Source organism: Dunckerocampus dactyliophorus, chromosome 5 (genome assembly GCF_027744805.1).
Source record: "Dunckerocampus dactyliophorus isolate RoL2022-P2 chromosome 5, RoL_Ddac_1.1, whole genome shotgun sequence".
Lineage (NCBI taxonomy): Eukaryota > Metazoa > Chordata > Actinopteri > Syngnathiformes > Syngnathidae > Dunckerocampus > Dunckerocampus dactyliophorus.
Genome location: NC_072823.1, coordinates 22,491,019 through 22,504,510, shown reverse-complemented (window position 1 = coordinate 22,504,510; position 13,492 = coordinate 22,491,019). Strand labels below are relative to the sequence as shown.

The following is a 13,492-nucleotide window of genomic DNA, read 5'->3' as shown; positions in this document are numbered from 1 at the left end:
TTGGTGTCTCTGTGGACTTTCAGTTCCTGAGCACGCTGTTTGCTCCTCTCAACTTTATCATGGAGAAGGTGGAGAGCATCCTGCCGTCCAGCCTGTGGCACCAGCTGACCCGCATCTGACAGACTCTCACCTGGATGGACTCTCATTTCGGAAAGCAAACACCGGCCTTGGTGCTCACGTGGGGACTCGTTCCAGTGAAGTGACGAGGGGGTGTGGATAAACAAATGGACTTTATTTGACATGTTTGGGGGATTTTTTTGAGGGGAGGCAATTATTTAAAAGTTGTTTGTTGTACAAAAGTTGCCATCATTACAAAAAGTGAAGACAAAAAAAAACAATAAAGAACTTTTCGTGTATGACTGCATGCCACCTGACATTTAAGTGATGCATCTGATTGTTTCAGCAGATAGGAAGTGGGCGTGGTCTTGTCAAGAGTCTCCAATCAGGACATGCCTCTTTCCACACCTGCTGTGATTTCCTCTCTCCAGATGCCAAGATGATGTTAGTGTTCTCCTCATGTGGTCTTTTTACTGTCACTCAGGCAGAACAGGAGCTGGATGTCCAGGTTCTACACACTAACATCACACCAGGTGACTGACAGCTGACACTTGCTAACAAGAAGCTGCACTTGTTCTGCCTTTTTTCAGATGTGTAGTTGAGTAAGCCTTAAAGAGCCAAATGAGCTTTTCAACAACAAAAATTTGCACTAATTACTTGGAAGTCGTCACCATCTTGGCAGTGACAAATGTGCAGATTCTTTCAATTTGAAGAGCATGGCATAGCCACTTGACAATAAATGGGGGTGTTGTCTTGAAGCACTGCTATACAACACCACCTGGTGGTGAGCCGAGGATACATCTTCATGATGAAGACCATGGAGTTGAGAAACGGCTAACAGCAGCAGGTGGTCTCCTGCTGGCCACTTCAAAGACCAGGGAGGCCATGTCCACTTCCTTATACAGCAGGAGTCTCAATGTTGCAGCAACCTCAGGCGCTCGGTGTCCTGTGACGATCAAGACTGAGGTCACGTGTGACCTTTGCAGGTGAGCACGTCTACCACCTGGTGGCAGTCTCTGCACCGCACAGCGCAGCACCAGTGGAACTTGCACTCGCACTGGGCGCTGCGGCTGACCCGTGACGTGTCGTAGCCCCGCCCACAGCACATGACCTCACAGCCGTCGGCACCACGGGAAGTGCGGTTGCAGACACGCCCAGCTGTGCCCATCGAGCCTGAAGAAACAAGAACAAGTCAGTAGTCACATGACCTATTGTAATCAGTTCACGAGATGAGACGATACACAAGGGTCAACAAGAACGAGACAACATTACTTTGAAGAAAAGTATAAATAACAAATGACAATACATTGCCATCTAACTCATTTCTACTACGTTACACTTTGCTGCGCTCTGTGTGTATGCTAGCAGCCCTGCCTCCACCCACTGAGACAAAGAGACTGACAAAAGGGCTCACTGCGTTCATTCCATTCTATGGAACAAACATGCCAAGGTGCTGAAACCTCTTCCGGCCTATTTGGAGGTGAGGGACGAGGAAAGCGGACACGGATGCACGTGGCAATATATTGAGTTAAGTTCATTTTCATTTATTGTGTGATTATTAATGATTGTCCCAGGCCTAGTGCCCACGAACAAACAATCTTCTCACATTTTAATCTCACGAGATCTTGTGATGCCCCCAACATTACATGAACTTTATAGACTTTTCATTGCCGCATGTCTGCGGGTCAGTGAATGCATCATGCAACAAAGTCGGAACTAGGTCTCAAACTAATGATTATATTAATAATCAATTAATCGGGCGATTATTTTTTCGATGAATGGGGGGGGGAACATTTTTAATTTCCACCTCTTAACAGCAATCCCTTTAAGAATGCATGAATGCACTTTTTCCCTCCCCAAATTGCAGCAAAGAGGGCGAGGAAGAGGAAGTAGAGAAGTATAAACAATCAACTGACACTCTACTGCAAATCAACAAGTTGCTGGCAGACTGCTACATGTGCATCACCAATAAATAAGAAATAGCAAATAAACTTTATGGGCAGGCTTTGTGTTTAGTGTTTGTGTTAAGTTAAAATGTAAAATTTCAAATCTCCCCATGAATCATTTTGATGTTTAGATCCTGCAAAATATATCATTTTTTTTAAAGGTCGTGTGGCTAACCTGACTCCTGGTCTGCTATGCAGAAGTCGGGCGAGTCCTCCGAGTAGACCAGCTGGTTCTTGCTGGGTCGTTTCAAGTGTGTGCCTGTAAGGCGCATGAAGCCGGTGCCATATTGGTTGACTGCCACGTGCACGGCGGCGTCGTACTTCCTGCGCAGGTGATCGCCGGTGCGTCTGAAGTCGGCCAAGGCGAGCCAACAGGTGCGCAGGCTGCACGAGCCGCTGACGCCGTGACATTTACACTCCAGCGTCATGAAGCGCTTCACTGCCTGGAAACGAGAAACAGGATCAGGGAAGCAGGAGTGATGGAAGCAGCCCGTCACCGCCTCACCTTCCTGCCGACACGGTTGTTGTGCAGGTTCATGAGGGCACGGGCGTCGCGCTCCTTCCGCTCTTTGGCATCCACGAAGGCCCGGCTGAAGCGTGTGGCGTGTTCCACGTGGTCGCTGCAGCCGCCCCACGCGAAGGTGCCCTGGCTGTCCCGCCACGAGCCCGTCCTGTTGGGGTCGCATGAGCATGCGTCCAGCTCGCCACGGCTGCAGGCCCGCGCTACTGTGTAGACCACACCGGCTGACGAGATGGCGTAAATGAAGGCCACCTCACGATTGCCTGAGGGGGCAAGACAAAAAGATTTTTATTAACAACACGGAAATGGTAATAGCAATCATGCTAACAGCTAAGATGCTAGACTGTGTGGATATCTTGTGATAACATGGGAACATTTCTTGCCTCAATAGACGGTTGCTAAAGTGCTAAATGTCATGATATGCAACATGAACAAGACATTTCCAGGAGTGACTGGACAGCACCCGACCCTGACATGATTCACACCTGGCGGCACAAATGAACCAGCTGCAAACGTTAGGAACCCAGCCAGAATGGCTAACACAAGGTCAGACAGCTCATCATGAAGGACCCCCACAAGGGAACGGTACCATCAAACTACCACTAGGCACCACGTGGAAGCCCCTATCAGACATCATAGCGGCCACAGTGAATAGCATATGGATCAACACATGAGCAGAGCACCAGATAGGAGGTCCTTCCCCAGGTGGAGGAGTTCAAGTATCTCAGGGTCTTGTTCCTGAGTGAGGGAAGGTTGGCTGTGTGAGGTCGACAGGCGGATCGCCGCAGCATCTGCAATAATGCGGTCGCTTTACCGGACCATCATGGTGAAGAGAGAGCTGAGCCAGAAGGCAAAGTTGATCTATGTTCCCACCCTCACCTATAGTCATGAGCTTTGGGTCATGATGGAAAGAACAAGATTGTGGATACAAGCGGCTGAAATGAGTTTCCTCCGTAGGGTGGCTGGACTCATCCTAAGAGAAAGGGTGAGGAGCTCGGTCATCTGGGAGGGAGTCAGAGTAGAGCCATTGCTCCTTCACATGGAGAGGAGCCAGTGAAGGTGGCTTGGGCATCTAGTCGGGATGCCTCTCTGGTGAACTGCCCAGCAGGGAGAAGGCCCCAGGGCAGACCTAGGACACGCTGGAGGGATTTATGGGGATTTATTTTATTTATCATCACCAGGGGATCCAAACACCAGCTACTGGTTGACAGAAGCACCAACCTGTTTAGAATAGAAGCACCAACCTGTGCACTGCCAAGAAAGCCTAGAACTCAAAGCCACACACCGATTCTGGAGAGCCTGGAACTGTATAGGACCAACAGGACGCCAAGAACCTTCATCAAGAAGGCCCCAAATTAGCATCAAATGTGGCATACTCCATGGAGATGCTCTGTCTCCGCTGCTGTTCTGCATAGGCCTGAACTCGGTCAGTCAGATAACCAAGAGTGGCTTTGGGTATGCATTCCAAAGTAGAACAACACTCAGCCTTCACAGAGCCAAAACAAAATGTTTGACGAAAAAAAAAATTGTCAGAGAGAAAATGCAGGCCCGGAATTACGTGCAAAGTATTTGAATTTATTCACAGTTCTTTCACATTGGAATAAAAAATACTTAGCCTAAGAAAACACACCAGAAGCCTCTCTCTATTGTGAACTAATCTTTGTTTGCAACTGTACATACGTAATAAAAAATACTGGCGAACATCATAATAAAAAAAACAATTCTACAGCCATCGCCTTTGCTGTGGGCTTCCGTTAAGTTTTCTCCACTGCTATGCTCCGCTGTGCACACCACACTAGCTGGTTGTGCTCCATCAACTCTGACCAGGCTGCAGACGTACTTTGGTTCCATTTTGTAGTTATGTTATATAGTCTTCAAAAATCAAAACATTTCAAAATGAGACTGAGGTTTATGTATTTGTTTTATATAAAAGTCACATTAATACATTTTTGAAACCTTTCAAAATCGTATTTAAAAAGGGATAGTTGTATGACATCTCCATCAGCAGTGTACTGCATCAACTGTGACTGGTTGTTTTTTGGTGTTGAGGAAAGTAGTTGGGTAGTTGGTGGGAAGTAAAGCGTTTTGCTTAAGTGTGTTCAAAAGAGTATTATTTAAAATCACCCAACCGTTGTCCACGAAAAAGTCAGACCTCACAATCGATCTGCGTTATTTGCTCCCCCTTTGTATCACTACATTCTGCTGCCTGCGTATGTGTTCCACAGTGTTTACATGTGCGGATGACTACCGCTGCGACGCAAGAGGGTTAAAGTGAGAGTTACAGTGGTATTATCACAAATGAAAATATCTACAAAATGATGCAGACTTGTAATTATCTGGGCTGCAACAACAAAATGATGTCTGCATTGCCCTACTTTGGCTTCTTGTCATATTGGCTATAAAGTGGGAACCAAAGTGGCCAGGATGAAACGGCTTTGTGTGGGTAGTGCACACTTCAGCGAAGTGTGCACTACCCACACGGCGAGGACAAAGGAAGACACGTTTTGTGAAAAGTCCTGCTTTTCCAGCACCCCAGGTAAAAACTAGCTATACTAGCTAATTAGATGCCGCCTATACACCTTGTTTACAAGGTTTACAGGCTATCAAGAATCAACTAGTAATGTTGTGTGCAACAAATCACCAAAGGTCATATTACCAGTGAAGCCGCTACATAACATAACATAATTACAGTGCTCCCTCGCTGCATCACGGTTCACCCTTCGCAGATTCACTGTTTCGCAGATTTTTTAAAGTGCAATTTTGCTTCTTTTTTTTTTTTTTTTTACAGCGTTTGAACACACATTGTGTTCTGAGTCCTTGTGGTGTACAGTATTAGAGCGATCTATCGGTGCTCTATTGTGTCTGTTATTGTATTTACTACTGCTACCAGTAGAGGGTGTTGTATACTCATGTTGAAGACGTGCAGCTCCACCTGTCTCAGTGTGGTTACTGACTGTACGAGCACATTAGGAACCCACAGTAGACAATAGCCGGCTAAATATAGAGCCACAACAGTCCTTATTGGTTAAGGGAGAACCCGCCCATTGTGTTCTGCGTCCTGATTGGCTGTAGACCATTCTCAATCAATGTCCTTTGTGCCGTCGCCAGCTAACTGCATGGGCTGCTTGCGAACCGCCAATAAACAATAGAAGAAGAAGCAGCAGCTAACCGGCTAAATGAAACTTCGGTTCAAGTTGAAATAAAGAAAAAATACATTATTGTTTAAAAAAGATCAAAAATAGCATGGGAATAAAGTTAGAATTACGAGAAGAAGAAAATTTACAAAAGGAAAGCTGAAATGAAATAGTTGGAAAATTAAAAAAACAGCAGAAATGGAAAAAAACAGCTGTAATTTTACAGGAATAAAGTCCAAATATTAAGAAAAAAGTCATAATCAAATGAAGAACAAAAGTTGCAATTTTGCAAGAACAAACTCTTATTATTATGGAAAAAAACATCATTTTTAGTAGCATTTCACCTATATTACAAAGGTGAAATGCAGTTTTTTGCTTCTTAGCATATCTCTATGTGTTGATTTATAAAATATCAAAGTGGCCCTTGCATCCTTTCATTTTTCAGCATGTGGCCCTTGCTGGAAAAAGTTTGGACACCCCTGTAGTAGATTGATTATTAAAATTCAAACGAAATTTAAACTTTGAGAGTGTTTAAAATGTGACAAAATGTTAATGCCTGTCTGAGAAAGTGTATAAATTGTATTGTGAGGGGTTTTACAGCCTTATAACATAACTGTAAACAAAGTTGGCTACTTCGTGGAATTCACTTATTGTGGGTTGTTTTGGGAACCTATCCCACACGATAAACGAGGGAACGCTGTATGATGACTGTGTCTGTTATTATTATCATTGTCAGGTATGTGGGAGTGTGGTCATCCCCACATTTCTATGCTTCCATTCAAAATATATAGGTTAGCTGTATGTGACTTTAAAAAACCTGACATACATGTCCAGTGTCATTTGCAAATCAAATATATATATTAGGGCTGTCAAAGTTAACGCGTTAATGGGCGTTTCCTTTAACGGCACTAATTTTTTTTTTTTACCCGTGATTAAACGTACGCACATCCTGTTTGACCCTCGGCACACACTGTAGTTTGAGGAAACGCACTGGCATGGCAGCTGATGCAAAGCCAGAAGTGGGAACAAACATAGAGCACAAATGGGCAAAGAAAAGGGTATTTTGAATGGTACGTTTAGCTTCACAGTCCTGGCAGATGCCTCTCTCGACAAGACCAAAGCGTTGCAGTGAGTCGAGTTGTCAAGAAGTACGTCGTCTGGAAGAAGAGGGACGTTACCAGTGCACTGCAGATGTGTTTGTTTTTGTTTTTTTAGATGCAAGCCATCTCTCGATGGATTTTTGCTTTGAACGGCGAGCTAAAATTTGGGTAGGAGCTACTAGTTACGGGCAGGCATAGCCGAGGACAGCTATTTGGCGGCTTGTGTCAATGACAGTGGATCTAAATAGCATTAGCTCTCGCTAGCATTAGTAACTTACGTACATTATAGCATCTGATTTATGTTATTTATGTATTGTGCAAAATCAAATCAAACATCAAATTAAAAGCACTAAATGAATACAGAGCCACCATACGCCTGTACAAGCCTGCAGGACCTGTTTTTTTTCCCCAGACAGGTGCACCAACAAATATGTACATTAGCACGCAATAAGGTCATCAAATCTTGCCTTTACGCATGCCCACATGACATCAGCATTTGGGACCAAATATGAGGTGAAAGAAAAAACAGAAAAATACAAAATACAGTTAAGTAGCCTTATCTGTGCATCGTGGGAGAAGATGCATTGCAAAGTTAAATGGTGCATTCAAGGACCGTGGAACAAGTCGCTGGTCACATTAAACATGCAAAGATTGTGGGATTTTTATATTATTTTTTTAATAAAACAATAGCCCATATTCCCGACTTTTTTTTTATCTCTTCACAAAAAAAAAATTGATGTAGTTTCGGGTTTCAAATTTTTGTGTGTGTGTGTTTTGTTTTTTTTTTAAATCACGGCACCTGAATTTTTCCCATGGCCCACTGGTTACAGACCCCTTGGGGTTATGATGTGCTCTTTTACACATTTGAAAATACTGTAAGAATGACACTTTTATACAATTGGCTTCTTTATTTTATAATGTAAGATTAACATCTACATCGACAAATGTAATCGTTGAATCATATCAAATTGAATCATATCATTTGTACACTGTATCGAATTGTTCTGTGTTTATATCTTATATACTGTATATTTGTATATATTTGTACTTCCCCCCCCCCCCCTGCTGTGGGATAAAGTACAAATACATATCCTTACCCTAATGTGTGTATGTATGTGTGTATATATATATATATATATATATATATATATATATATATATATATATATATATATATATGTATATGTGTATATATATATATATACTGTATATATATATATATATATATATATATATATATACACACACACACACACATATATACACACACACAAAATGTATACATACACTTTAAATAATTGTAAAGTAGGTCTAAATTATAATTTGTTAAATTTTCAAAATCTAATAGAATTTACAAACATCATTTTATTCTTTTGTCACTGCCTATTCTCAAACTGACATCCGTTCTGGTCCAGACACTACTGACAACGCGAACCACTGCAATTGCACACATCACGAATGGATTCATTTGGAGTCTTTGTAATGCCTTCTATTATGAAAGTTTGTGAAATGTCACTGTGGAGGAGCGATTGCAATACAGTCAACTACAGTACACTGTGAGCGTGTATGTGTGCACATTTGTCTTAACGCATCGACGCACCCCAAATGCAAATGTTGAGGACGGATAACATTACAGTTGCGCCTCCCTCGCCCCCACCCCCAAAACTGTAAACCTACAGGGAAACACTGAATTCTGATGTAATTGTTAGAAATGAGCCATCTGATTTTGACAGTCGGGAGCTTGTCATCATAAAGCTGTGTGAACATTGTGGCATTGTAGGAGCTGGGGAGTGGAGGGATTGTCAGGCTGGGAGGTCCAAATACCACACGGCTGATTAGAGGTTCAGACGTGAGACGCTAATAAGTGGAAGGATCAAATCTCAGGGCATGGGAGAGCTGCTCTTAATAGTGATATTAACATTAATAATAAGAACATTAGGACTCATTATAAGGCAAAACAATTGACAGATTCAGCCATGTTGTGTTGAAAGCAATTGTGCATGAGTAAATAACATTTTCAATCTAAATACACTAAGTCCCCAACTAACAAACACAATTGGTTCCAGACGACCGTTCTTAAGTCGAATCGTTCTTAAGTAGGGGAAAAGGTAATATTACCAGTTATATAGGTACTACATGTACGTGTATACATATACAGTATATGCGTATGTATGTAATAATGAGTTTGGATGTAGTAGTAATATTAAACGAAGATAATTAATAAAAAAACAATAATAAAAATGATATAATAATACATAATGATAAATGTTTACCTTTGAAGAGTGGTCGAGCATACGTCGTTAGTGGTGGAGGAGGAGGCGGAGATATTGAAAAAAGGACAAATCGTCGTCGTTAGACTCTTCTAAAAGAGGTAGTGTTCCATGGGTGGTGTAGAATTAAGCAGGCCTATTAACTCTTCATAAACTTTAATCACTTGCATGCACAGCTACAATTTAGCTTTTCTTCAGTCTCCTCCCACTGGTCTTAAGCGCCTGTTGGCGTCATTAGCAGTGTCACAGTGCCCTCTACTGGTCAAGCATGTGAAATATGGACTTAAATATAAATAATTATGGGCTTATAAGGCAAAACACAGGAAAATATAGACCAGTCGGCTTGTGTTTGTGTCTACGAGTGTTCGTACGTTGGATGTTCGTTAGTAGGGGACTTAGTGTACTATGACTATTTAAGTGGAATCTATCATGAAGATAGATGCAGTTCAGACTGTGGGTTACTCATGGTGTGTTCACACACACTTTAACTCCGTTAAAAGAAGCTATGGGCGTTTGCTCTACTACTGCGGTTCATTTGGTACAGACTGTACGCGATCAACTGAACCCTGGTGTGTACCAAAGAAGTTGTACAAGACCACTTAAGAGATGGGTCTCTTGCAAGTGAACTCTGGTGCAGTTCAGTTCACTTAAGCTAAAATATGAACACTACACAGACCAGTGTTAGAATGACACAAATGACACATATATAAGAGAAAATGCATTGGAAGTGTTGGCTCTGTGCTTTGCTCTCTCCCTCTGTGTGTGTGTGTGTCAAAAGTAAAAGTATATTTTACAAGATTTTCATGAAATCTAAGCCAGTAAATATAGCAGAACATGAAAATAACCTACAGTATTTATTCAATTGGTTAATTCAATTATTCATTTTGGTTTGTAACATTTCAATTATGTCACACATTATGTCATAAAGGCTGCCGAATCATGTCTGTACTTTATCCGCATTGTTTACTGCACAGTCTTTAGTCACATGACATATATCACTGACAACAAGTAAACCGCACCAAAGTGTGCTCTCAAAGTATCATTTTTATTGTTTTGTTTTTTAAATTTTTCATCCAGACAAGAGTACCAAACCACAAGTGTGAAGGCAGCCTTAGAGAAAAGGGTGCATTTAGTTTGGATTGTACAGTGACTCACTGTGCAATAGCAGGCGTCCAAACAGGCTGTGATCCCGCGCCATAGTGTTGCAGTTCCAGCGGTGGTTACGAAACTGGTGGTGGCACTCCAATATCCACTCCTTCACCCCGGCCCCAATGGCTTGCATCACTTTGGGATTCTGCTGGCAGAGCTGGCGCTGCTTGCTCACCAGACCTGGAATGTTGTTGCACATCACCTGAGAGCCCAGACTGCCCATGTACCTGCAGAGGAGCCCATGGCTTTATGTGTATATTTGGTTACCTTATTTAACAACATTAATATTAGGAACTCATCACTGAAACAAATACAAGACAAACATTATACAATAGAATACAAACATTTTATATATATTAAATATTATTAAAAATGAGAATTACTATCTCATTTTGTATTTCATTTAATTGTATACCTAATGAAATGTCCAGACTGAGTGTACGTACTGTCTAAAATAATTAAGACATGACAGCAGATGCTTATGACTGAGAAAGGTGCTGAAATTAGGGATGCTCCGATCGATCGGCCACCGATCAGTATCAGTTGATTTCTGTGAAAAAACATGTGATCGGCCTACGCTGGTAAATACGTTTCAACACCGTGGATCGTACTATTGCATCCCGTGGCGATCCCTGGGTGCAGTGTAGTGACTTGCCCTAACTAATGTCTTGGGCAGCGTCATCCTCCCACTTTCCTTCAGTGTGCAGGCGTGCCAAAAGAAAAATAATCATCTCTGCCATGTGGAACTTAACTCTTAATCTCACAGGATATTTGAAGAACACTTGACAGAGTATGGTGAGTTTTCGAGGCACACGGTGTGATTATCAGTCAAACGGCAGCTAACACAGCCATGTGTATATGACAGTCTGAAGGCTAAGCAAATAACCTGAAACATAACTGAATTCATCGGATGAGATGACTAGCCTTTCTCAGCAGTGGAAGACACCAGGTTCGCTGAGTGCTCTTTCACTTACCTGGAACTCCTGCTAGAGCTCCACCACTGTACTCCCACATCCAAATTCTCCTTAAAGAAGGCATCTTTTCACGTGTGATATATGTTCTCTTGAAAAAGTAAGTAAAATGTTTTTGTCTAAATTAAGGTGATTTTATGGTTTCTTTTGTTATATCATATAGCCAGTGCAGTCAGGAATTCTGTGTCCCATGAAAAAAAACAGCACCTTGTCCCCCTCTCCCCCTTTATTCATGGATTACTAATGTTATTAGTAACTTCCTACTACCTACTAGTAACTACCTAAAAATACCTACCTTTTGGGCCCCCTGGCAGTCAAGGGACCTTGGAATTGTACGGACTTTTCCCCTTTATACGGCACCCCTTGCCAATACCACTCATCATAAATACATTGAAAAATGTATAATTAATCCATGTGATCAGTATCGGCCGGTTTAAGTCCTGGATGATTGGTAACCGAATCGACAGCATACAACCTTGATCAGAGCATCCCGAGTTTAAATGTCTGCCGTCAAGTGGATTAAGAAAACAGGTGGTGAGAGACTTGTCCAGACTTCAAAGATTTCTCCCAGAAAGACGACGGGAACGGCAAAAAAAACATTCAATAACAAATCATAAAAAGTTGACGGTCCGAATATGACAACATTGCCTGGACTTAAGAAATAAGATTTCATACAGTAACTATGACAAAATGACTTGTATACAAAGAGTCACAACATTCATGACATTTTTAGCCTATTTGCACTCATAAGGAGTAGTCAATCACACCATGTTTTACTATATGCAAAACAGACTGCTGAGTAACAAACAAAACAAAATAGCAACAAACTTACCACCAAGAAGCATCGACGCTCAACACACACAGCGTCACACACACGCACCAACATACTCCTCTCTGCAATGCCTTCATGTTCGGCACACGTGTCCACTAGGGCCGCGCATGGAGCGTGTTCACGCACTGACAGCACCTGGCGAGCACAAGTTTGAAAGTGAGCTTAAAAAGGATCATAACGGGGCGGGAAACATTGGAGCGTCTGCATCTCAGCGGGGGGGCGCACGGACACGAGGGATGTGCACGACTAGACGACACTGGAATGAGCAGAGAATATGTTAGGGCTGGTTGGCTCTTTGTTATCATAAATGCTTTATTGTGTGTACAGGGCAAGGTTTTAAGTCACATTTTAACATCAAGTCTCATACAAGTATTAAAAAAAGTGTTAATATTATCAAATGTTAACTTTAACAAGTGGACACGCATATGGGGATGCTCAAGTCTTACTGCTTTCAATGTGAGTCCACTTCCATCTATAATCTTCTTCTCTTAACCCCTTATTGATCCTCCATCCATCCATTTTCTATGCCGCTTGTCCTCATTGGGGTCGTATGTATGCTGGAGCCTATCACAGCTGATTTTGGGCGAGAGGTACACACCAGCCAATCTCAGGGCACATATAGACCAAAATCATTCACACTCACATTGATATCTATGGACAACTGAGAGTCACCAATTAACCTAACGCGCATATTTTTGGAATGTGGGAGGAAACCCACATTCCTGGAGAAAACCCACGCACGCATCAAAAGAAATGCAAACTCCACACAGTTGGACACTGATCCTGCTTTTGGAATAAAAAAAAAAAAAGATGCAAAAAGCCAAATACAAAGCAAAACATAGGCAGAGTTAATTATTTGATGCTGACTGACACGCATGCTTAGATCTTGCATGACAGTCCTAATTCAGAAGTTTCAAGGCTTAAGTGTGAAACCAAGTTTAATCTGTACCTATATAAGATCCAGATTGCACATTAAGCCTGTTAAACGCAACCTGTTAAATGGTATGTAACCTATCCAGACTTCTTCATATCGCTGTCAATAGTCATCAGGCCATTTTGTCAGGGGGTTGTGAACAGGATATATTCATGGTTAATGTCTGATATACTGTATATTAAACATGTGCACTATTTGGAGTCAAATATTGGTGATCCACCTAACAAGTTAGCAATCTTCCCAAAGCAGCACCTCCACGTCTATGAGATTGTGTCACACGCCGTTTGAAGTATGGAGGAAAATCTGTGCTGATGTCACTCAGCATTTCCCCCATCTTTGATCAGAGTGCAAGTGGAGCTCCTGAGCAGAGGAGATTAATGAGGAAATTGGATTTTTCCCATCATCCCCAAGTTCACAACAACAAGGAGCTCTTCTCGCCACAAGCATTTTAAAGTCAGCCCCAGTTTACCAAGACCAATCTGGTCCCTGCTGCATTAAACCATCAAATCATAAAAAGTGCACTTGTGTTAGATGAAGTCCTTTCTAACAATTTGAGCTAATTTCTGTTCAGTTTTTACA

At 42.1% G+C, this 13,492-nt stretch overlaps 2 protein-coding genes across 9 annotated transcripts in view; one reads left to right on the top strand and one right to left on the bottom strand.

Annotated features, from left to right (window-relative positions):
- LOC129181209 (suppressor of tumorigenicity 7 protein homolog) overlaps window positions 1–2,001 on the top strand; it is a 37,436-nt gene extending 35,435 nt beyond the window's left edge. For 5 of the 8 annotated variants that reach the window (XM_054776047.1, XM_054776044.1, XM_054776040.1 and 2 more), the window contains one exon: window positions 24–384. In XM_054776047.1, coding sequence (XP_054632022.1) covers window positions 24–119 — 96 coding nt within the window. In that variant the 3' untranslated portion in view covers window positions 120–384. Of the gene's footprint in view, window positions 1–23 lie in introns of all 8 variants that reach the window. The other 3 variants (XM_054776041.1, XM_054776043.1, XM_054776042.1) reach the window with 3 other exon arrangements.
- Window positions 33–12,572, bottom strand: wnt2 (wingless-type MMTV integration site family member 2). The gene is made up of 6 exons (XM_054776048.1): window positions 12,426–12,572; window positions 11,980–12,114; window positions 10,183–10,403; window positions 2,509–2,786; window positions 2,179–2,446; window positions 33–1,230 (listed from the first exon to the last, which is right to left on the bottom strand). The coding sequence occupies exons 2-6, from the start codon at window positions 12,054–12,056 to the stop codon at window positions 1,025–1,027; spliced, it is 1,050 nt and encodes a 349-aa protein (XP_054632023.1). The 5' UTR covers window positions 12,057–12,114; window positions 12,426–12,572; the 3' UTR covers window positions 33–1,024.
- Window positions 12,573–13,492: the final 920 nt, after the last annotated feature.

Bases quoted from the DNA above. Each gene is read 5' to 3' on its own strand.
- wnt2 (XM_054776048.1), bottom strand. From the start codon at position 12,056: ATGAAGGCATTGCAGAGAGGAGTATGTTGGTGCGTGTGTGTGACGCTG. The intron at 2,787-10,182 runs GTGAGTCACTGT...TTGCCCCCTCAG, and splicing joins TGGACGCCTGCTATTGCACA to GCAATCGTGAGGTGGCCTTC. The intron at 1,231-2,178 runs GTTAGCCACACG...TTGTTTCTTCAG, and splicing joins CATAGCAGACCAGGAGTCAG to GCTCGATGGGCACAGCTGGG.